The 23,012-nt window shown below is 36.7% G+C and overlaps 1 protein-coding gene across 5 annotated transcripts in view; it reads left to right on the top strand.

Moving 5' to 3' along the window:
* CWF19L2 (CWF19 like cell cycle control factor 2) overlaps positions 1-23,012 on the top strand; it is a 151,962-nt gene that overhangs the window by 10,633 nt on the left and 118,317 nt on the right. For 3 of the 5 annotated variants that reach the window (XM_046685613.1, XM_046685608.1, XM_046685612.1), the window contains exons 4-7: positions 11,682-11,795; positions 12,478-12,600; positions 17,026-17,119; positions 22,417-22,532. In XM_046685613.1, coding sequence (XP_046541569.1) covers positions 11,682-11,795; positions 12,478-12,600; positions 17,026-17,119; positions 22,417-22,532 — 447 coding nt within the window. The remainder of the gene's footprint in view (positions 1-11,681; positions 11,796-12,477; positions 12,601-17,025; positions 17,120-22,416; positions 22,533-23,012) is intronic. The other 2 variants (XM_046685611.1, XM_046685614.1) reach the window with 1 other exon arrangement.

The following is a 23,012-nucleotide window of genomic DNA, read 5'->3' as shown; positions in this document are numbered from 1 at the left end:
GTTTAATCCTTGTCAAGGCTGGTGTTTCCTTGATATGCATCTAGAGTAGCCTTTACTCAAGGGCTGGTTTAGCCTTAATACTAAGACGTGCTAAGACATTACCGTGGGTGTTCAAGGAGATTTCTCTATTCTGGTTGGTAGGAACTAGAACATCTTCTAGCCTTTTGTGAGCTCTGGAGATTGTTCTACTTTAGCTCTCCAGTAGTTATTCCTTCCATGGTAGTTATTCTTTGCTTGGCTTTGTGGAATTTCATCCTAAACATATTCAGCCTGGTGTTTAGTTAAAGGCTATAGGGGTATTATGTAGATATCTGGAAGTCTTTCTCTCTGTAGCTCCGTTTTCACTGATACTCTGTCTTAGACTTCACAAAGTTCAAATTCTGTCTTCTTAGCTCAGTGAGATTGTTATTTGGCTTGAGTTACTGCTCTTTGTGCCGTGGTCCGGAAAGTATCTCCAGGCAAAAAGCTGTAGAGATTGTAATTGTAGTGTTCACCTTATTTGTTTCCCTTTTCTCAGGGATTGTAGTCCTGTGCTACTGAGTTTCAATATCTGAAACTAGTTGGTTTATATATTTTAAATTTTTATTTCCGTTTATATATATTTCTTGTCTGATGCCATTTATTTTGTCATGGCCAGAAGCAGAAGTCCTCAAGTTCCTTTGATTTTTACTGGTAGCACTTTTCTTTCTTTCTTTCTTTTTTTTTTTTTAAGTTTGGCACCTGAGCTAACAACTGTTGCAGATCTTCTTCTTTTTTGTTTTCTGCTTTTTCTCTCCCCAAATGCCCCCAGTACATAGTTGTATATTTTAGTTGTGGGTCCTTCTAGTTGTGGCATGTGGGATGCCGCCTCAGCGTGGCCTGACGAGTGGTGCCATGTCCGTGCCCAGGATCTGAACCAGCAAAACCCCGGGCCGCTGAAGTGGAGCGCGCGCGAACTTAACCACTCTGCCATGGGCCGGCCCCATGGTAGCACTTTTCTATTTTGGTTCCATCTTCCAGGTTTTGACTGACTGATAAGATTAGGGGTGTGGTTAAGGTTTTGACTGACTGATAAGATTAGGGGTGTGGTTAACTATTAAAGCTAGATTTGAGAAGGAGAGTCATGGGAGGCTCATTGTGATGATTTTTGCATTCTTCAAGATAAAATGGAGGATTGAAACTAAAATCAGCAAGAGAACTGAAGTCAAAGCATATTGGGGAGAGAGGAGCATCAGTCATGCTGAAGTGGTGAAGTGAGCACATAGTAATAAAAATGAGCAACAACAGAAAGGGAATGCAGGCAGGACAGTTGTACAGGATGGTCCGGGTATCAGTGTTCTGTAAATGAATAATAAAAGTACTAACTGTATCACAGATGCTTCTTTCATTCAGTATCTGGTATTTAATGTTTGAATGCAGGTTGCTGCTTAAAGTTTCTGACTAGGGCTATTGGAAGAATAGGAAAAGAGGATTCGGTTAATTTTAGTGCACATTTATTGAATGCCAGTTCTTTGCCAGAAACTGTTGTAGACATGGGGAATATAAAAATATAGTTCTTTTCCCAAGCTTTTGGGGAACTCACTTTGTAATTAGATGCATAAATATGTAATCTCATGATGATGTGGCAGTACAAGGTATTAAGGGAAGGAGGATTTAATCTGCAGACTTACTGAGGAAATAATATCTGAGTTGAGACTGGAAGAGTGAGTAAGAATTAGCCAGGCACATAAAGGTGTTACTTGTCATTTCATGCACAAGGATTTGCAAGAGCAAAGGCATGGAAGTATGAGATAACATGGTGTATAAGTATGTGTGTGTGTATGTAAGTAAATATAACTATAAGCAATTTGGTAGCACTGTATTATAAAACAAGAGAGGAGTGAATGGAGATGAAGCTATAAAAGTTGATGGGGCCTTGTAAACCAAGATCTTTGACTATATTCGGCAGAGAGTGGATCATCTAATTAGGTTCGGTTACATTTATCAGAAAATCTCAGGATAGCCATTGGTTAAGCAAGATAATTTTTCTCTCATATGAAAGAAATCAGGTAGGTAGTGTAGGGCCAGTGTAGTCTTCTGGGACCAAGGCTTCTCCTATCTTGCTCCTCCCTCATCTTTACAGCATTGCCTCTTAGTCTAGAGAACAGGAAAGAGGATACCTTCTCTTTCTTAACTTGACTTCCAGAAAGTCCCACACGGTACTTTCATTTCCATCTCATTGGACACTTGAGCATAAGGCCTCATTTTCAAGCAAGGGCGGCACATTATGTATCCACATAAAACTGGGTTCCATTGGTAGGAAAGAGGAGTTGCTACTGGCAGTCTTTGTGACAGGGAGCCATAGAAGAGGAGTACTATGGTCAAATGGGCCCTTTTAAATTACTCCAAATGTATTTAGGATGGGGGTTGGAGAAGGAAGGGGAGCAGGAAAGACTGGAGCCCAGGAGACTAATTTAGTTATTCCAGTTGTCTAGGTGAGAGATAAGAAGATCTGATCTAGCTGTTACTTTAAGGATGGAGATGAGGGGATATGAGTTAGTTGAGACTCTTGCTTGCAGGTAACAGACACCAAACTTAAATTGGCTTATACAAAAGAAAGGGTGGATTTATTATTAGAGTACAAAAGTCTCGGGGCTTCAGGAATAGCTGGAATTAGAGTTGTGAATGCTTTTATGAATCTTCTTGCCGTCGTCCATTTTTGTTTTTCTCTCTATTCTGTTTTGTGCTTGATACAGATGAAATTTTGCTGAATTCTATTTCTCATGACAAAAATGGCTTCTTCCAATGCGTTTCCATTTCTCATTAGTTTTAGAGAAGCCCATTTAGTCTTGATTTCAAATTCCTGGAGAGTGACTCAGATTGATATTAATTGGGTCTGATACCTACCTCTGAACCAATCAGCTATGGCCAGGAGTGGAGGTGGCCTCCCATGGTAGTCATGTGGTGATCCCTGTATGGTATATTTGAGGAATATTTTGGAAATGAAAATAGTAGGTTTAGATGGGAGGGGTAAGATGATCCTGAGATTGTTGACTTCAGTAGTAGGTGGTTGGTGGTGCAGAAGGGGGAACAGGTTTTGTGGAAGAAGAAGATGGGTTTATTTTTTGTTCTAATTGAGTTCAGTATGACATCCAAATATAGTAGGCAGTTGGCTAAATCACTGAAACTTTGGGTAGACAAATTTGAAAGATATCAGTACAATTGGTGGTAGTTCAAGCCGTGAGAATGGATTTAATGGCCAAAGGGCAATATTTAGACATTAAAAATGTAGTGGACAAAGAATGAACCCCAAACAGCATTGATATATATATTTTTTTATTGAGTTAATGATAGGTTACAATCTTGTGAAATTTCAGTTGTACATTAATGTTTGTCATTCGTGTTGTAGGTGCACCACTTCACCCTTTGTGCCTATCCCCCACCCCACCTTTCCCCTGGTAGCCACTAATCTGTTCTCTTTGTCCACATTTTTAAATTCCTCATATGAGTGGAGTCATACAGAGATTATCCTTCTCTAACTGGCTTATTTCACTTAACATAATTCCCTCAAGGTCCATCCATGTTATTGCAAATGGAATGATTTTGTTCTGTTCTACAGCTGAGTAGTATTCCATTGTATATACATACCACATCTTCTTTATCCATTCATCTGTTGATGGGCACTTAGGTTGCTTCTGTGTCTTGGCTATTGTAAATAATGCTGCAGTGAACATTGGGGTGCATAGGACTTTTGGAATTGCTGACTTCAAGCTCTTTGGATAGATACCCAGTAGTGGAATGGCTGGATCATATGGTAGTTCTATTTTTAATTTTTTGAGGAATCTCCATACTGTTTTCCATAGTGGCTGCACCAGTTTGCATTCCCACCAGCAGTGTATGAGGGTTCCTTTCTCTCCACAACCTCTCCAACATTTGTTACTATTAGTTTTAGATATTTTTGTCCTTCTAATGGGTGTAAGGTGATATCTTAGTGTAGTTTTGATTTGCATTTCCTTGATGATCAGCGATGATGAACATCTTTTCATGTGCCTATTGGCCATCCGTATAACTTCTTTGGAGAAATGTCTGTTCATGTCTCCTGTCCATTTTTTGATCGGGTTGTTTCATTTTTTGTTGTTGAGTTGTGAGGGTTCTTTATATATTATGGATATTAAGCCTTTGTCAGATATATGACTTGCAAATATTTTTTCCCAGTTAGTGGGTTGTTTTTTTGTTTCAATCCTGTTTTCATTTGCCTTGAGGAAGCTCTTTAGTCTGATGAAGTCCCATTTGTTTATTCTTTCTGTTGTTTCCCTTCTCTGAGAAGGCATGGTGTCCGAAAAGATCCTTTTAATACTGATGTCAAAGAGTGTACTGCCTACGTTTTCTTCCAGAAGCCTTATGGTTTCAGGTCTCACCTTTAGGTCTTTGATCCATTTTGAGTTTATTTTTTTGAATGGTGAGAAAGAATGGTCAATTTTCATTCTTTTACTTATGGCTTTCCAGTTTTCCCAGCAGCATTTGTTGAAAAGACTTTCTTTTCTCCCTTGTATGCCCTCAGCTCCTTTGTCGAAGATAAGCTGTCCATAGATGTGTGGTTTTATTTCTGGGCTTTCAGTTCTCTTCCATTGATCTGTGCACCTGTTTTTGTACCAGTACCATGCTGTTTTGATTACTGTAGCTTTGTAGTATGTTTTGAAATCAGGGATTGTGATGCCTCCCATTTTGTTCTTTTTTCTCAGGATTGCTTTAGAAATTCAGGGTCTTTTGTTGCCCCATATGAATTTTAGGATTCTTTGTTCTAATTCTGTAAAGAATGTCATTGGGATTCTGATTGGGATGGCGTTGAATCTGTAGATTGCTTTAGGTAGAACGGACATTTTAACTATGTTTATTCTTCCAATCCATGTACATGGAATGCCTTTCCATCTCCTTATGTCGTTGTCCAATTCTCTCAGAAAGGCCTTGTAATTTTCATTATATAGGTCCTTCACTTCCTTAGTTAAATTTACCCCAAGGTATTTTATTCTTTTTGTTGCGATTGTGAATGGGATTGAGTTCTTGAGTTCTTTTTCTGTTAGTTCGTTATTAGAATGAGAAATGCTACTGATTTATGCAAATTGATTTTATACCCTGCAACTTTGCTGTAGTTGTTGATTACTTCTAACAGTTTTCCAGTGGATTCTTTGGGGTTTTCTATATATAAGATCATGTCATCTGCAAACAGCGAGAGTTTCACTTCTTCCCTCCCTATTTGGATTCCTTTTATTCCTTTTTCTTGCCTGATTGCTCTGGCCAGGACCTCCAGTACTATGTTAAATAAGAGTGGTGATAGAGGGCATCCTTGTCTCGTTCCTGCTTTCAGGGGGATGGCGTTCAGTTTTTGCCCATTGAGTATGATGTTGGCTGTGGGTTTGTCATATATGGCCTTTATTATGTTGAGGTAGTTCCCTTCTATGCCCATTTTGTTCAGAGTTTTTATCATAAATGGCTGTTGGATCTTGTCAAATGCCTTCTCTGTATCTATTGAGATGATCATGTGGTTTTATTCCTCAGTTTGTTGATGTGGTGTATCACTTTGATTGATTTGTGGATGTTGAACCATCCCTGTGTCCCTGGTATGAATCCCACTTGATCATGATGTATGATCCTTTTGATGAGTTGCTGAATTCTGGTTGCCAAAATTTTGTTTAGAATTTTTGCATCTATGTTCATCAGTGATATTGGCCTGTAGTTCTCTTTTTTCATAGTGTCCTTGTCAGGCTTTGGTATCAGCGTGATGTTGGCCTCATAGAATGTGTTAGGAAGTGTTCCATCCTCCCTAATTTTTTGGAATAGCTTGATAAAGGAGAGGTATTAAATCCTCTCTGAAACTTTGGTAGAATTCCCCAGGGAAGCCATCTGGTCCTGGGGTTTTATTCTTTGGGATGTTTTTGATTGCTGTTTCAATCTCTTTCCTTGTGATTGGTCTGTTCAAATTGTCTGCCTCTTCTTGAGTGAGCTTTGGGAGATTGTAGGAGTCCAAGAATTTATCCATTTCCTCTAGGTTATCCATTCTGTTGGCATATAGTTTTTTGTAGTATTCTCTTATAATCTGTTGTATTTCTGCAGAGTCTGTTGTTATTTCTCCTCTCTCATTTCTGATTTTGTTTATTTGAGCTTTCTCCCTTTTTTTTTTTTGTAAGTCTTGCTAGGGGTTTGTCAATTTTGTTTATCTTCTCAAAGAACCAGCTCTTTGTTTCATTGATCCCTTCTGCCACCTTTTTCGTTTCAGTAGTATTTATTTCTGCTCTGATTTTTATTATTTCTCTCCTTCTGCTGACTTTGAGCTTTATTTGTTCTTCTTTCTCTAGTTCAGTTAGGTGTAGTTTAAGATTGCTTATTTGGGATTTTTCTTGTTTGTTAAGATGTTCCTGTATTGCGATGAATTTACCTCTTAATACAGCTTTTGCTGTATCCCATATGAGTTGGTGTGGCATGTTATCATTTTCATTTGTTTCCAGGTATTTTTTGATTTCTTCTTTAATTTCTTCAATGATCCATTGCTTGTTCAGTAGTGTGTTGTTTAGTCTCCACATCTTTGTGCCTTTCTCAGCTTTTTTCTTGTAATTAATTTGTAGCAATATAGCATTATGATCAGAGAAGATGCTTGTTATTTTTTCAATTTTTTTAAATTTGTAGAGGCTTGCCTTGTTTCCCAACATATGGTCTATCCTTGAGAATGTTCCCTCTGCACTTGAGAAGAATGTGCATTCTCCTGTTTTAGGATGAAGTGATCTATATATGTCTATTAAGTCCAATTGTTTTAGTTTTTCGTTTAGCTCCACTGTTTCTTTGTTGATTTTCTCTCTGGATGATCTGTCCATTGATGTGAGTGGGGTGTTGAGGTCCCCTACTATTATTGTGTTGTTGTTAACATCTTCCTTTAGGTCTGTTAATAGTTGCTTTATGAACCTTGGTGCTCCTGTGTTGGGTGCATAGATATTTATAAGCGTTATTTCTTCTTGATGAAGTGTCCCTTTGATCATTATATATTGTCCCTCTGTGTCTCTCTTTACCTGCCTTATTTTGAAATCCGTTTTGTCTGATATAAGAATTGCAACACCTGCTTTTTTTTTGCTTGCTATTAGCTTGAAGTATTGTCCTCCACCCCTTCACTCTGAGCCTGTGTTTGTCCTTGGGGCTGAGGTATGTTTCCTGGAGGCAACAAATTGTTGGATCTTGTTCTTTAATCCATTTTGCCACTCTGTGTCTTTTTATTGGAGAGTTCAATCCGTTTACATTGAGGGTGATTATTGATGCATGTGGACTTAATGCTGTCAATCTGTCGCTTGTTATCTGGATTTCCTGCATTACCTTTGTTTCTCGTCCTGTGTGCTTTAGCCTACCCATTGAATACTGCAATTTCTTATGCTGGATTTCTTAGATCTTTCCTTATTTATGTTTTCTGTCTCTGTTCTGTTTTTTAGTTTAGTGGTGGCGACCCTGAAGTTTGTATTTAGAATCTCGTGTATAATATAGTCTCTTCTCTGGTGCTCTCTTACTTAGTTGGCCTAGACTGATTTAGTCCCTTTGCTCTTCCCCTCCTAAATTATTATTTTCATTTATTACTCCAACTCGTGTTATGAGTTTGTAGTTAGAGTGATAAGATCATCTTTGCTTTGGTAGTTTCCTCACCTTTATCCTAATGCTATAGTTGAATATTTGATATCCTATTCTGGTTCTATCTATCTGTCTCTCTACTCTCTGGTTTGTGACCCCTTTCTCCCTTTTTTCTTTTTTCAGGTATGAGAACCTTCTTGAGGATTTCTTGTAGTGGAGGACTTCTGGTTACAAATTCTCTTAACTTTTGTTTGTCTGGAAAAGATTTAATTTCTCCCTCATATCTGAAGGATATTCTTGCTGGATAGAGTATTCTTGGCTGAAGATTTTTATCTTTTAAAGTTTTGAATATGTCAGTCCATTCCCTCGTAGCTTGTAAGGTTTCTATAGAGAAATCCGCTGAAAGTCTGATAGGAGTTCCTTTATAGGTTATTTTCTTCTGTCTTGCTGCCCTGAGTATTCTTTCTTTGTCTTTCATTTTTGCCATTTGTACTACTATATGCCTTGCAGTAGGTCTTTTTACATTGACAAATCTAGGAGACCTGAAAGCTTCCTCTACACACATTTCTCCCTCAATCCCTAGATTTGGGAAGTTCTCTTCTATAATTTCATTAAGCGCACTTTCTGCTCCATTTTCCTTTTCCACGTTCTTGGGAATTCCTATGATCCTTAAATTGTTTCTCCTCATTGAATCTGTTGTCTCTTGGAGATTTTCCTCATTTTTTTAAATTCTTAGTTCTCTTTCTTCCTCTGTCTGGAGCCTTTCAGCCTGTCTGTGTTCGATTATGCTAATTTGCTCGTCTATGGTGTCTACACGGGCATTCAGGGAATCCATATTCTGTTTTATCTGGTCCATTGTGTTTTTCATCTCTAGTAATTCTGTTTGATTCTTCTTTATAATTTCCATCTCTTTTGTGAAGTAACTCCGGACTCATTGGCTTGTTTCTCCATCTTTCTCTCTACCTCACTGAGTTTTTTGATTATATCCACTCTGAACTCATTTTCACTTAGTTTAGCTATTTCCAAGTCCTCAGGACTTAATTCTGTGTTTTCATTGTTTTCCTTCTGCCCTGGAGCTTTTATAAATTGCTGGATGGTAGAGCAGCAGTTTTTTCCCATGATCGTAGAATTCGGTTGCAGTTACAGCCTGTCACCACTAGATGGGGGTCAAGAGCCACGCGTTCTGAGCTCTCTGCCTTTGGGCAAGATGACGGTGCCCAGCACGGTTTGCCGGGGGAAGAGGCAGTTTCTCTTGCGCACCGATCTGGATTCGGATCAGCTCTGTTCTCTAGACTTCCGGGGCCCTGGCTTTATGGCCGCACACAGAAGCTTTCCCCCATCAGCAGGTTTCCACTGTACCGGCGGTGGGAGTCCTGGACTATCCCCCGGTGGTGCGGCCCCTCTCCCGCTCCATCCCGCACCTGCGGCAGCGATCCCAGTCTCTAGGGGAGGGAGCAAAATTTTCTCCTACCCTGTTCCAGCTCGTCCAAGGCCTGCTGCAGCATCTCTGTCCTCCATCTTTTTGGTGCCGTGGGTCTCTGACGGTCTGGCATTAGGTTTATTCCTGAAATTCAGTTTTTTTCCAATCCTTTGTTGTAGTTTGGAGGGGAGAGATTCCCGGGTCAGCTCACCCTGCCATTTTGCTCCCCAAACAGCATTGATATTTAAGGGCTGAGCAAAGGAGGAAGAATGCATGATGGAAATGGAGGAGAAACAAAGAATGGGAGGAGAACTGGGAAATGTTGTGGAAATCAACAAAGGGAGTCATCAACAGAGTTGTGTTCAGCAGAGAGCTCTAGGGAAATAAAGACTGAAACATTTTGCTGAATTGGGCAAAGTGAAGCCGTGGTTACCTTTGAAGAAGTTTCAGTAGATTAATGAGGACAGTAGTTATATTGTAGAGTTTTGAGAAATGGGTAAAAGTGAGGATGAGAAGGCAGTGGATGTAGACTACTCTTTCAAGAATTTGGCTTAGAATAGAAGTTGGAAAGATAAATTGCTGCTGGAGGGAAACATAGGGTCAAGAAAGGTTCCTTCTTTTCTCATTCACAAAAAAAAAGATGGGAAGAACTTGAGCATACGTCAGGCCAATAGAAAGCTTTGTTTGGAGCTACAAGAGAATGAGATAACTTATGAAGCAAGGTACTGGTGGATCCGGAATGGGTGGGATTAAGATCTTTGGAGGAGGACCTGCCTTGAACAGGAAGAATTAACAAGAGGCAAGCATAGGCACAGGTATAAATAATTTTGTTGGAGGTTGGATAGGAAGCTAAGATGACCTTATTTTTCTTGATCAAGGAAGAGGAGAGTTATTTGCTGAGAGTATAGGGAATGGAAATTCGTAGAAAACTTGAGGATGTTTAAGAAGATAATGATTGTCTACTGTCTGCCAAGGTATTAAGCTAGGTCCTTAGGGGAATACAAACTAGGCAAAAGTTGATGTGATTGCTGTCCTAATAGAGCTTACTACCTATTGGGAGAGTGAGACATTAATCAAGTAGTCACACAAACCAATATAAAACTGGTAAATATTTCAAAGGGGATTAAGTGAAAGGAATAGAAGAGAGAACTGACCAGGGACCAGTCAGAGGAATACTGGTTAGGATTGAGAGTCTAGCTCAGCTGAAGTTGTAGGTCATGATGATTGGATTTATCCGGGGTTGGAGATTGGTTGCGGCTATGGTGGTGAAGCAACTGATGTCTCTGGTTAGTGAATTTCAAGTGATTGATTAACATCTAGTAGGAAAATCTCTAGGAAAGAAAATCTATAGTTTTAGAAGGCCTTTGACAGAATCTTGTGGATCACTAACTTTTAAATTTTTTTTAGTTTCATCTTAGCAAATTGGCACTTCCCCAAAGACTGTGCTAATTTTTTCAAATTATAAACTCCCTTTTTAGTGGATAACACCAAGTGGTAGGAACCAGGACTCTCTTAATTGATTTGACAGTGTAAATATCAGTATATTATAGTGAGTATCTTAAAAAATTATAACTTTATCTGTAGATGAATAGTTCTAAGGTTTCTATAAATCCAAATCAAGGCCTGCATGAATGAACGAATGAATGAATAAAATCTGCTCTGCATTGGGAAACACTTGGCACTTGAGATGCCAGAGCACAAATATGTTTACTCCATGTGGATTAGACCTTTTACTAGACATATTTTGGTTCTCTAGGTAATTTTCAAGAACTTCATGAAATGAAAGAATGTTGGTTTCATTCAGGAAACCCATTTTCTTCCCTTGACCTCAAAGTTTCTCTATTGGGAATTAACAAGTGGCTTGTAGTAGGTGGTTTCTAGGATCTTTCCTACACTTAAGTTGTACAGCTCTAAAGAATAGATTTTTAAAGCCAGACAGATGTAGATTTCTATTCTGGTTCTGCCACCTGGATGTCATGTAACCTGGGCAAGTAACTTAATGTTGGGGAGCTTTTCTCATCTGTAAAACCAAAATAATATTTTATGTAGATTTGTTTCAAGGAGTGAGCATGATAGCATATGTGAAAGTCCTTATTACAGTACTTAACGTAGAAGAGTTGATTGATACATTTGTTGAAAACAAAACCCAAAACCTGGCATAATGCTGAGCACATAGGGGATGTTGACTAAATACTTCTTAGTTGATTTAGTAATCTGGTATTTAAACACAGTAAGCAAAGTGCTTTCCCAGCCTGACTGCTAACTGAGATCTCTCTATTTTTAGATCCAGGGAAATCTCAGAATTTGAAACTGAGAGGCAAAGTCATTTACTTGGGTATTGGTTCCCTTGTTCTAGTTACACAAAGATGTCAGTATTACTTGATGTTGGTAGGAACTGCAACTCTGTGCTGAAGTGAGTTCTCTACCTAGCAGTTGTAACCTTTGTTTTTTGATTTCCCTTGGCTTGATAATAAACTACTAAGAACATAGAAATAATTTGGGTGGTAACCTCTTGAGCTTATCCAAAAATAGTGGGTTTACGTGTTCTTTCTTCAAATCTTCAGTGTAACTTTTGATAGGGGAAGTATACTGTAAGAATTTTCTCTAGGAAGCTGAATTTCTACCATTTAACAACAACATAGAATTTTTATATGAAAGTATGCAAATTTGAGAATTTCACTTATATTCTAAATATTCTTAGAGCTCTGAAGATGAGTGGGTTGAGGCTGTTCCATTCCAAACTCCTGGCAAGGAAAAGGCCTGGAAAGTGAAAGATGAAAAGGCAGGAAAACAAGAAGACAACCAAGTTATTCAGGTAAGTCACCTGATTTTAAATAAAGTGAGAACTTTTAAGAATAAGATAAATGTTAAAATCCAAGATGTAATTTTTTCAGGAGAAAAATTAGACCTTGCAAACCGTATACTTTTATGAATAATGTTGGCAGTAATGCTGTTTGTTGAGCCTTTAGACTCCCCTTCTTCTCCTTCTGTGAGTGCTTATCTCTATTCTAGTCCCTCAGGGGGTTCCCTGCTTCTGGTTGTTGATAGAGCAGTGGCCCTTTCCCCTATGTACTTGAAGCCTTGTATTGTTACCTCTATCTTACCTTTCTACAGTGAGTAGAGTGCGGTCACAGTTTTCTCTCCCTTCACCTCTTGCCGTAATTGTTTTAGCAATCCTTAAGAGTTGAATCGTTCACAAATTTTGGGTTATAGTTTGTATGCCTGAGGAAGAATGCAATTTATACACTTTTAGCCACGGTGAAGGAAGAATGTGCAAAGGAGCTAATGTTTGAGTGCCTGTTATGTGTCAGGCACTGCACTTGATGCCTTAAATCTGTTTTCTTGTGCATTCCTAAGAACAGTCCTGAAAGGTAGGGATTTTATCCCGTTTTATACAGGAGAGACTAAGAAACTTGCTTCAAGTTTTACAGCCATATAGAATTTGATCCAGGTATTGAGTTCTAATCAATTTAGATCAAAATGACTTTTTTTTTTAGCAGAGGGATGAGTGGATGACTGTTGATTTTACGTCTGTTAAAACTGTGTCATCATCATCACTCAAAGCTGAAAAGGAAACTGTAAGGAAAACAGAGCAAGAGAAAACCCAAGCACTTGAACAGGTAAGAGAATATTTAAAATGCTTTAGCTTTCTAATTTACTTTTAATAAATCGATAAGACATTTATATAAATGCAGTTTTACTTGTGAAATATTATTTATCCTTTGTGGTATTTAATAAAATTAATAGGAACAACTATGAAATGTAGTATGTTTTTTTAAAATAAGTTCCCTGTAGGAAGTCAGTTTAGTGGTTTACTGGATTTATAAATCTAGGGCATATAACTATGTGTTTATGATTCGAGGGCTTGAACTATGCTACCTTTCTGGCCTGAAAATCTTTAAGGTGAGAATTTATTTTAAAGTGTTCTTGAGTTGGTAGTGCCTTGAAGTGCTTGGCAGAAGTAGCCACCAGTGCTTTCTAAAGGATCACACTGTCAACCTGGGCAACACAGATTTCCCAGAAATAAGTTCTATGGAATATAAACTCATAATCTCATATCACAAAATACATGAAATACAGGGATAGTCCTTGAATGAGAGTCATCTAAAACAGTAAACAGCAGAATTAGACCCACAAAACTTTTTATCTGTTGGAAGTTGTATGTCTTACTTCAGCTCTCTGTGCTTCGTTTATGTCATCTGTACTGGAGCTGAGTTAATAATTATAATGAACTGCAGACAGCCCTTGGAACTAAGAGCCATTTAAGCTTAGATATTATTAGGGTTCAGGCCCTCATTTACTCTTGCCTGGGCAATTACAATAACCTCTTAATTTGTTTTTCAGCATCCTGCAAATGATATCAGGTTAATTTTTTCAAAGTACAACTTTGATCATGGTATTATTCTCTTTAGAAGTCTTCAGTGATACAAGTTAAGGAGAATGTGTCTTGCCATTTCGAATGTTTCCTTTCTGGTGTAAGAAGTTTCACTGGTGTATTTCATGCTACCACCTTTTCTCATTCTGTCTTTGAGGATATGGACTAAATTTTCTATTGGTTAATTTGGAAAGAGTAAACTGGGCGTATTTGGTTTAGCTCTGCCTTTCCTGCTTATGGAACAGGCTGCCTCCAGAGACCGTGTGGGGAATGAGGTAAGGTGGGGGTTGGTTCAGTGCTTTCTTTACCTGGGAAAGTCTGCCTCAGTGTGGGGTTCAGCCCATTTGGCTTTCACTGAAAGAAAAATTCTCTTCTAATTTAGTCTTCATCAACAATAAAGGTAATTTGTCTTTTATTTCCTTTGCTTTTATTTTATTCCTTAACTTGTTCAAAGCCTGGACTGAGAAGAAAGGTCCTGTATTTATTGTTTTTCATTAAAAACCCCAAAAAGGTGACTGCAAAATAGAGTCCAAACTCATTAGATTGATGTTTCAGGCAAATTTCTCTCTCTTATGTAATTTGTACCTCAACCAAATTAATCACTCGGCCTCATATTTCTGTACAGATTCCTGTGTCTGAATTTTCGTTCATCTGGTTCTTTCTAGGTGAATTCCCTCTATCTCTGTATGTCTGCATCCTCTTTATCCTTCAAGGCCTAACTGAATATATATTTTGAAATTCTTCCTCTTTCCCTTGACTGAAATAAATCTCTCTTCCTTTATGTTTCCGTAGCACATTATTAGCTCCTTTACTATATATAGTATTTGTAGTTTTCTGTAAAGTACTGAAATTTAATAGTCTTATCCTATTTCCCTTATGATATTATAAATTTTTTAAGAAACTGTTTTGTTTATATCTCCCTTAGCAACTAGTATAGAACTCTGCATTTCTTAGGTGCTTTTTTATATATTTGAAATTGTAGATTACTGTTCTTTTCCCAATGAATTTTCCTTGCTGCTCTGTAAATCCCTGGATTTAGTTCTGAAGTTTGATAAGCTGTAGTGATTTTTGATTTTTGCTTAGGTCGGAATTCAGATTGTTGTGTAGAAGTCAGTCATCTAGACTGGTGAGCGCGACTAGCCAATTTTCAAACATCTGCACATCAGCTTGAGTATGTTGTTCTCTGCACGTCATTATATGCTTAAGACATAGTAAATATTTGGTTTATTTTGAGAAGAAATGGCTGTTGCCTTAAAAACAAATGTTAATTCTTGTAATGGGAGTGAGGATAAAGTGAAGATAATGGGAAGAATTCCAAAATAGTGGTCCTTAACTGAAGCTTCTGTGTGAAGCATGTTGATTTTACATCTTTTCCTGATATTGAAGATGTCATTTCTTTGGTGTTCTAGGCTAGTGCTTTTCAAAATGTGGGTTATGAAATTAATTTATTGCGATCAGCATTTGAAAATATAAGATATCAGCATGTATTACTTGTAATAAAGATATATTTTGTTTCCTGAAACCTTTGCTTTGGACACACATATACATAAAATCTCTCTGTAAGTCAAGATTATAAAAGTTTGAAAACCTTTTTGAAAAAACTATGTTTTTTGCATCTTTTTCTTTTCTTTAAAGATTTTATTTTTTCCTTTTTCTCCCCAAAGCCCCTCCGGTACATAATTGTATATTCTTCATTGTGGGTCCTTCTAGTTGTGGCGTGTGGGACGCTGCCTCAGCGTGGGTTGATGAGCAGTGCCATGTCCGTGCCCAGGATTCGAACCAACGAAACACTGTCTTGCCTGCAGCGGAGCGCGTGAACTTAACCATTCGGCCATGGGGCCAGCCCCTTCTTTTTTTTTTTTTTTAAAGATTGGCACCTGAGCTAACAACTGTTGCCAATCTTCTTCTTTCTTTTTTTTCCTCCCCAAATTCCCCAAGTACATAGTTGTGTATTTTAGTTGTGGGTCCTTCTAGTTGTGGCATGTGGGACGCTGCCTCAACATGGCTTAATGAGTGGTGCCATGTCTGCGTGCAGGATCCGAACTCTGGGCCGCCAAAGCGGAGCACGCGAACTTAACCACTCGGCCACGGGGCCGGCCCCTGCTTATTTTTCTTATGGGGTTGCCTTTTTCTTACTAATTTTTAGTAGTTCTTTATATATTCATTCCTTTGTCTTTTGTATACATTTTCAGATAATATCTCATAATTTATCTAGCCTGTTGTCAATGTTCCTCCTCAGCCTTTTAAAAAATCCTATTGAGTATCTGATGTGTATCTCTTTGACTGTCTAGATGAGACCACTGGAAGAAATTCCTTGATTATAGATACTGTGAGATTTTGTAATAGGCTAACAAGGGAGGTGACACAGTCTTTTTTGGTACAAACTACTCTAAGAAATCAAATCCTTATGGTTTTGTTTATCCCTCTAAGTTAACCTTTAACTTAAATTTTGTCCTTTAAAGCTTCTGTACTTTTTTTGTCAGCTATGGATACTTTTTAAAAGCTTTTTTTAAAAGAAAATTTATCCAACATTTTGTTTTCAATAGCATGGTTATTTGATATTACTGTAAACTACCATTTAACTCTTTCTGTTCTTCTTCATCTAATTGCCATTATTAATTCTAATAATTGCCCTTATTAGTTCTAAGAAGCATTTTCTGACCTCCTGAGGTCAAGTTAGGTACCCCTAGCATGTGGTTCTATAGCACCCTTTACCTTTGTCGGACTTACCTATGTTAATATTGCTTAATTGTTTTTCTCCTTTCTCTAGACTATAATTTCTTTGATGGCAAGGACTACGCCTAGTTTATTTTAGTGTCAGTGCATGACATAGTGCACAGGAGGCACTTGAATTATAATTAGGCTGTCATCAGCTCTTTTCTGATAGCTATTATAGTTTTCTGACTAGATTCCTGTCTCTAATCTTGCTCTTCTCGTCTTTCCTCCACTCGGATATCAGTTTGCTCTTTGTGTAATACAAAGCTGATCACTTTTGTGACTCACCATTGCCCCAGCATAAAACCCTAATAGCAGTTTAAAATGGCTTGTGTGGCCTAGTTAATGTCTTATCACTACGCACTCATGCTTCTAAGTTTTAGCCAGCCTGAATTAATTCAAGTTCCTTGAAAGTGTTGTGCCTTTTCTTTGCTCTAGGGTTTTATGAAAGCGCTATTATTCCTTCTACCTGGACCATCTTTATGCCCTGTCGCCCTAACAAAAGAAAATGTGGCTAATTCCTCTTCATTCTTATGCCTAAGACCGCACATGTTACTTCCTCTAGGAACTCTTTGATCCTTCAGTGTGAGAGGGGCTTGAATTCTGTGCGGCTTTAGCACTGTGTGTACTTCTGTCTTCAAAGCACATCTCAGTTACTTGTTTATTGTCTGTATTCCTATCTCGTAATCTGCCAAGGGCTGAGTTAGGCATATTGGGTGTTGTATCTCGTGCATGTAGCTCAGTTCTGATTTGTGTAGGCATTCAATAAAAGCATTGAATGAATGTTAATGTAGACATTTATTTCCTGCAAGTTGCAGAAGAGTATGTCTTAAAAGAGTATTTTAAATATTTGTCCAAGGTTACAACTGTTAACTGAATCTCAGATTTATTATTTATTAATATATTTTATGATGAGGTTTTTTTAAATTATGACCTTTAAAATGTTTTCTTCTAGTCCAGACTGCTGGAAAGAGAATTGAATCCATTCTGGAAGGATGGTGGGACAGGTCTTCCACCAGAAGACTGTAATGTATCATCAGTTACTAAAGGTATTCATATGTTTTGGCTGTGGACACACAGGCATTTCTTATTACTTGGTATTAAGAGGATGATCTGAGTTTGTGGGTAGATTGGCAAGATGTATTATGAATTCCAAAAATGAATAATAACCCACATCAGATTTTGCGATTTATTAACTCCAAAGTTTATCACTGGTTATTTAAGTATTTCTGCTTGATGCTGTAATTTTGATCAAGTCTGGAATTTTCTGTGTCTGCTTCTGTATTGGCAAAACAATGCTGGTTATTGATTATCTGATGTGAAATTTGTATGGCTTCATATTATGAGCATCTATGGATGATTTCGAAAGGTTCAGTTTACATATGACAAAACATTGATAAAATATTTGCAGTCTGGGGCTGGTGCGGTGGTGTAGCGATTAAGTTTGTGTACTCTGCTTTGGTGGCCTGGGGTTCACTAGTTTGGATCCTGGGAGTGGACCTGTGTACCACTTATCAAGCCATGCTGTGGTGGGTGTCCCACGTATAAAGTGGAGGAAGATGGGCATGGATATTAGCCCAGGGCCAATCTTCCTCAGCAAAAAAAGAAAAAAAAGTTTGCAGTCTTTTGAGGTCTTATTTAAATTATTAGTACTTAGGATTATTTATGATATATTTGGGAACAAATTAAGTGAATATGTATTTTTATGCTTGATAATGTTTTCATATTTGAGTTTCTATTTTGAATGGATTAATACAAAGTATGATTCTGTGAGGATAATAATAGTGCTTTGGTTTGTTACATTCTATAGCAAAATGTAAAAAGTATTAAGTCTGAAATTTCATGAAAATAATGTATAAACATTAAAGATGTGGTTTCATATCTTCAGAAATTCCTACTTTGCTAGCATTCATAAAATTTTCATTGACCTTAGGATAGTGCTGTTACTTTCCAGCAGATGGAGACAGAATATCTGTCACATAATCATACTTTATACCATAATTTAAAAAATATTTATATGCCAAATAAGTGTTGCATTGACAACTCTATGAAAAGTGTATTTAATTACAATTAACCCAGTATACAGATAATATTGTAAATTATGATGTTATCTTTTCATGTTAGGGATTTATTTGTAGAATATTTTCCTGCTTTTTATACATTGTTTGTATTTTGGCCATTTGTTAAAATTCTTTTGTATTTTATGTAGAGATGTCCCTAGAGCCACCTTATATGTACCTTTATAGTTTTTATTTAGCAGTTTACTTAAGTTAATAGTCATTGTAACATTTTCTTTATTGCCTTTCAGCATAGGCAGATATATCTCTGCTGGGGGATATAATATTAGCCGTAGTCATACAATGGTCTCTTTGAAATACTGTTTTTTAGAAACTTAAAAAATAGTTTGGGGAGCAGTAAGTTAGCTCAGTGAACCATTACTGTATAGGACTGATTTTATGATCTAAGCTTTTACCGCCTATATTGTCAGAGGACTGTCAGTACATTCATCTATGGGGAAAACTTAGAATTGACAAACCCACTCTTTGAGGATTTGCAGTCAGCAGGTTCTTAACTATACTGGGGAAGACCCAAAGTTCCACCTTAGGTGGTATCTTTCCCCTCACTGAAACAGCAGAATCAAAGACGCTGGGAGAAAAACCCTACATAAAGCTTTTAGAGAGCCTTTCTCCTTTCCCCTTCATATCACACTTTCCTTTCCCATAATCTTTATTTAGAAGGAGGGAAAATGACAGAAAGCTTCTGTCTGTGAGAGGCTCAGATCCCAGAGTTGAAATTGTTTTAAAAAATGATCTGCAGGTTTTTCTGCATATGCGGATAGTGGAGTTGTTGTGTTTAGACCAGTGGTAGGGCTGCAATGGTTAGGCGCCAAAGGTATTGTAACATTGGTATTAACGAGGTACGTGGAGATGACATAGTGTGTTTCGTTAAGGACTCTGACTTTGGACTTTAGCTACTTGGGATTAGAATTTTGTCATTTCCACTTATGATTTTGGGAAAGTTTCCAGACCTCTTTGAGTCCAGTTTACTCATCTGTAAGGGTGAATAATGATAGTGTCTATCTTATATAGTTATTGTGAAGATTAAATGAGAAAATCTTTTAGCACAGAATCTGGAATATAGTAAATAATAATGATGACAATGGCAAATACTTGTCCTTATGATTAAATGTTTTGGGAAGTTTTTTTTTTTTTGTTTTTTAAAGATTTTATTTTTTTCCTTTTTCTCCCCAAAGCCCCCCGGTACATAGTTGTATATTCTTCGTTGTGGGTCCTTCTAGTTGTGGCATGTGGGACGCTGCCTCAGCGTGGTTTGATGAGCAGTGCCATGTCCGTGCCCAGGACTCGAACTAATGAAACACTGGGCCACCTGCCGCGGAGTGTGCGAACTTAACCACTCGGCCATGGGGCCAGCCCCTTGGGAAGGTTTTATCAACAGTTTTTTGTAATGATTGAGGTGCTATATTTTCAATAAATAATTCATTAACCTTGATTTTTTTCCTTAGAGAAATTTAGGTGGAAAAGTAAGTAGACCATTTGCAGGGTCTATACAAAATTATTTTTAATCTATTTTAGTAATGGGAATATTTGTACAATTTTAAACTTTAGGTGGCACATTTATATATCAGCTTATTTTCATAGCAACCATGTGAAGATAGCAAAGTAGATGTTGTAATTTTATAGCTCAGGAAACTAAGGCTAAGAGTGGCCAGGTAATTTGCCTGTAGTCGTGTGACAGTACTAGAACCCAGGTCTTCCGAGTCCTAGTCCAGGGTTAGTTACTTTAGATTCTTCCTTAGAAGGCTGCATTTGTTCCATGTAGTTTGTAGAAATTCTTGTTTACAAACTCTTTCGATATGTTTTTGTTCTTCCTATAGGTTTTTTCTTCTGTTTTTTTTCTTTTTTTTTTTTTGCTTCTTGTTTAGAATCTTTTGAGTTGGAAGAAATTTCACAGGTGGTTTAAATCAACTGCCTTGTTTTACAGATGCAGAAGCAAAGGTTCCAAGAAGTTAATGACTTGCTTAAGATCACAACTATTTAGTAGTAGCAGCAAGACTGAAATCTGGGTCTCCTGTTATTTAATTTATTGCTATTTTTATATTATCCTATCTTCTGAGAAAAATAGGGAATGTATCCTAGATTCATTTGGTTGTATTTTGTCTATAGCAATATAACTTTTAATTATGATGGATGCATATACTTCAGTCTCAATTTTTGACTTATAAAAAACATATTTCAGATATAGGTATACATTAAGTGCTGCATGCCAATGAACTTTCTATAATTATTTGATATACCTTTATCTCAGTATAGAATAGAACAGGGACTGCGAGTTAAGTTTTTACTTCCTACCGTGCTTAACAAATTTTAGTTAGTAAATATTCACTGTTTGTTAGATTGAATTTCCTGCTACATGATGCTGTAGGTTGGTATTTTTTGTTTGCTTTTTAAATATTAAATTTGGTGATTTCTCGTTAAAAATATTTCATTATTGACATCTCTAATTATAAGATTAATAAGATTATTGAAATAGAACATAAATTCAACTAAAGGTAACATTATTATATAAATATTTCTAAAGTGTGGATTTTACTCATGACTGAATTGGCTGAACATTTTTATTCCTGTTAAATTTCCTTGATAAATGTCAACATAGAGGAATAAAAGCAGTCTTACTTTTTCTCTGAGTTTTTTTTCTTTTTCTAAACTGTGTTAATGGCGATTGTTCAGGGAATTTTCACTATGCTTATCGGCACTTCATCAGTCACAGAACTCTTCGGAATAAAGAATTTAATTATATAGCTGGGACATTAACACTGTAAATTGCAGACTTAGACTCTAACTTTCTTGGGTAGTTGCATTGTTAATTTTGAACTCATAAACTATGTAAATAAGGGAAAAAAGAGCAAGAGCAAAATAAACTTGAATGAAAAATGAATCATTGAGTTAACTAGAGATTTAGGTTTTGAAGTATAATATATTTTAGACCTGTAAAGAAAGAACACATTATCTTAGAAGAAATTACTAAGTAAAGATAAACGTTGAGATTAAAATGAGGAACTAGAATTAGTTGAGGATTGAAAAATCTGTTTTTTATTTAAGTAAACTTTTTATTGAAGTTTAACACATACTCAGAAAAGTACACAAAACATAAGTATACAGACTGATCATTTTCACAAAGTGAAAATGCGTGTAATCAGCACACAGTTTTAGAAACAGAACATTATTAGTATCCCAAAAGCTCCCTTTCTGGTCTTTCTAGTCAATAGCTCTTGCCGGAAAGGTAACCACTATTCTGTTTTCTAGCACGAAAAATGAGTTTTTCCTGGAATCATACACCCTCTCCTCTTTTGTTTCCTGCTGCTTTTGTCCACATTTTCAGATTCATTCATGTTGTTGTATAGAGTTGTAGTTATTCATTCTCATTGCTGTATAGTATCTATTTTAGGAAGATATAATCTATGATATATATGTCTATTTTACTGATGATGAACATTTGGGTTGTTTTCAGGCTAGGATTACTGCAGATTTTTCTGCTGGGAACATTTTTGCACCCGTCTTTTGGGGTCTGTGTGTGCACGTGTTTTGTTGGTTATAGAGCTGGGGTGATGTAAAGCAGTCCTATTCTGGGCGAGGAAAATCAGAGCAGAGTTTTGGCTTAAGTTAGATTTCCTCTTTATGCATATCAAAAGTGTGATGTATGTAGAAGTAAATATAGGCAGCTTAATAATTTTGTTGAAGACATTCAGTTTTTATAGTTGGTAATCACGACTAAAGTAGAATAATTTGGTTTAATATAAATTTCAGCATTATTGTCTATAATTTCCTTATTTGTTCTTTGTACTGTATTTGAGATAGCTTTCCCCCCATGTGTGTATCTTTATTCCTTATTTATTTCTGGGAATGCCCTGCCTATTCTTATCTTTGTTCGTAGAAATCCAGGTCATTTGTTTGAACCTGATTTGTGAAATTTTCCCAGACCTCACATTTAGAAGTAATCCTTCCTTTTCTCATTTTTCTATAGCTCTATATCTTTTTGTAATCTTTATCACATATTATCTTTATTCTAATTATTTATCCTTTTATCTTCATTCTCTTATATTACAGTTTTTTTGAGGATAGCTTTATTTATTTTTTCCTTGCTCAGAGTTATAAAACTCTATACCTTGCATATTTGGGTATTCAGATATATGTTGAATTTAAATGCTGTTATGATTTTTATATGTTCAAGGAATAATATTTTATACTTAAGACATCTTCATAGAAACAATAAGTATTCTGTCATAACCACATGAAAAGTATAACTGACATTTAATATTGGAATTTAGTTTCAGTGGTAGAAGATGGTGGTTTAAGCTGGCTAAGAAAGTCTTATCAAAGAATGAAAGAACAAGCTGAGAAACAACATAGAAGTTTCGAAGATATTGTAGCTGAAAGATATGGGGTGAGTAGTGGTAGTAAGGAGATATATGTTATTTTCAGAGTTATATGAGAAATTGTCGTTATCTTTGTCAGTGTTTTGTGTGCTGAAACAGTTTTGAATTGGATTGGTATTAAATTTAAAATATATATACTGTTGAAGCTATTTTCTGCTTTTCATAATTATGCAAACTTATGGAGCATATTTTTATTGACATAATGAATATAAGACTAAAGTAAGTAAAATGTAAGTGTGTGTGTTTAATGTAAAAATAATATTTTATCATTGTGAGAAAATTTAAATGGTACAGGAAAGCCTCCATAGTATACCCCTGGAGGTAACCACTGTTGAAATTTTGGTGTATTTCAGTGTATTTGGTTTATTGCAGAGTTTTTGTTATGTTTGAGTTTTGGAATGTAACTTTCTTTTTAAGAATATACTTTTAAAACAATGGAACCATGCGGCAATACACAATATTTTAGAACCAGCTCCCCCATTCACCGG

Source organism: Equus quagga, chromosome 14 (genome assembly GCF_021613505.1).
Source record: "Equus quagga isolate Etosha38 chromosome 14, UCLA_HA_Equagga_1.0, whole genome shotgun sequence".
NCBI lineage: Eukaryota > Metazoa > Chordata > Mammalia > Perissodactyla > Equidae > Equus > Equus quagga.
This window is presented reverse-complemented; position numbering and strand designations above follow the sequence as displayed.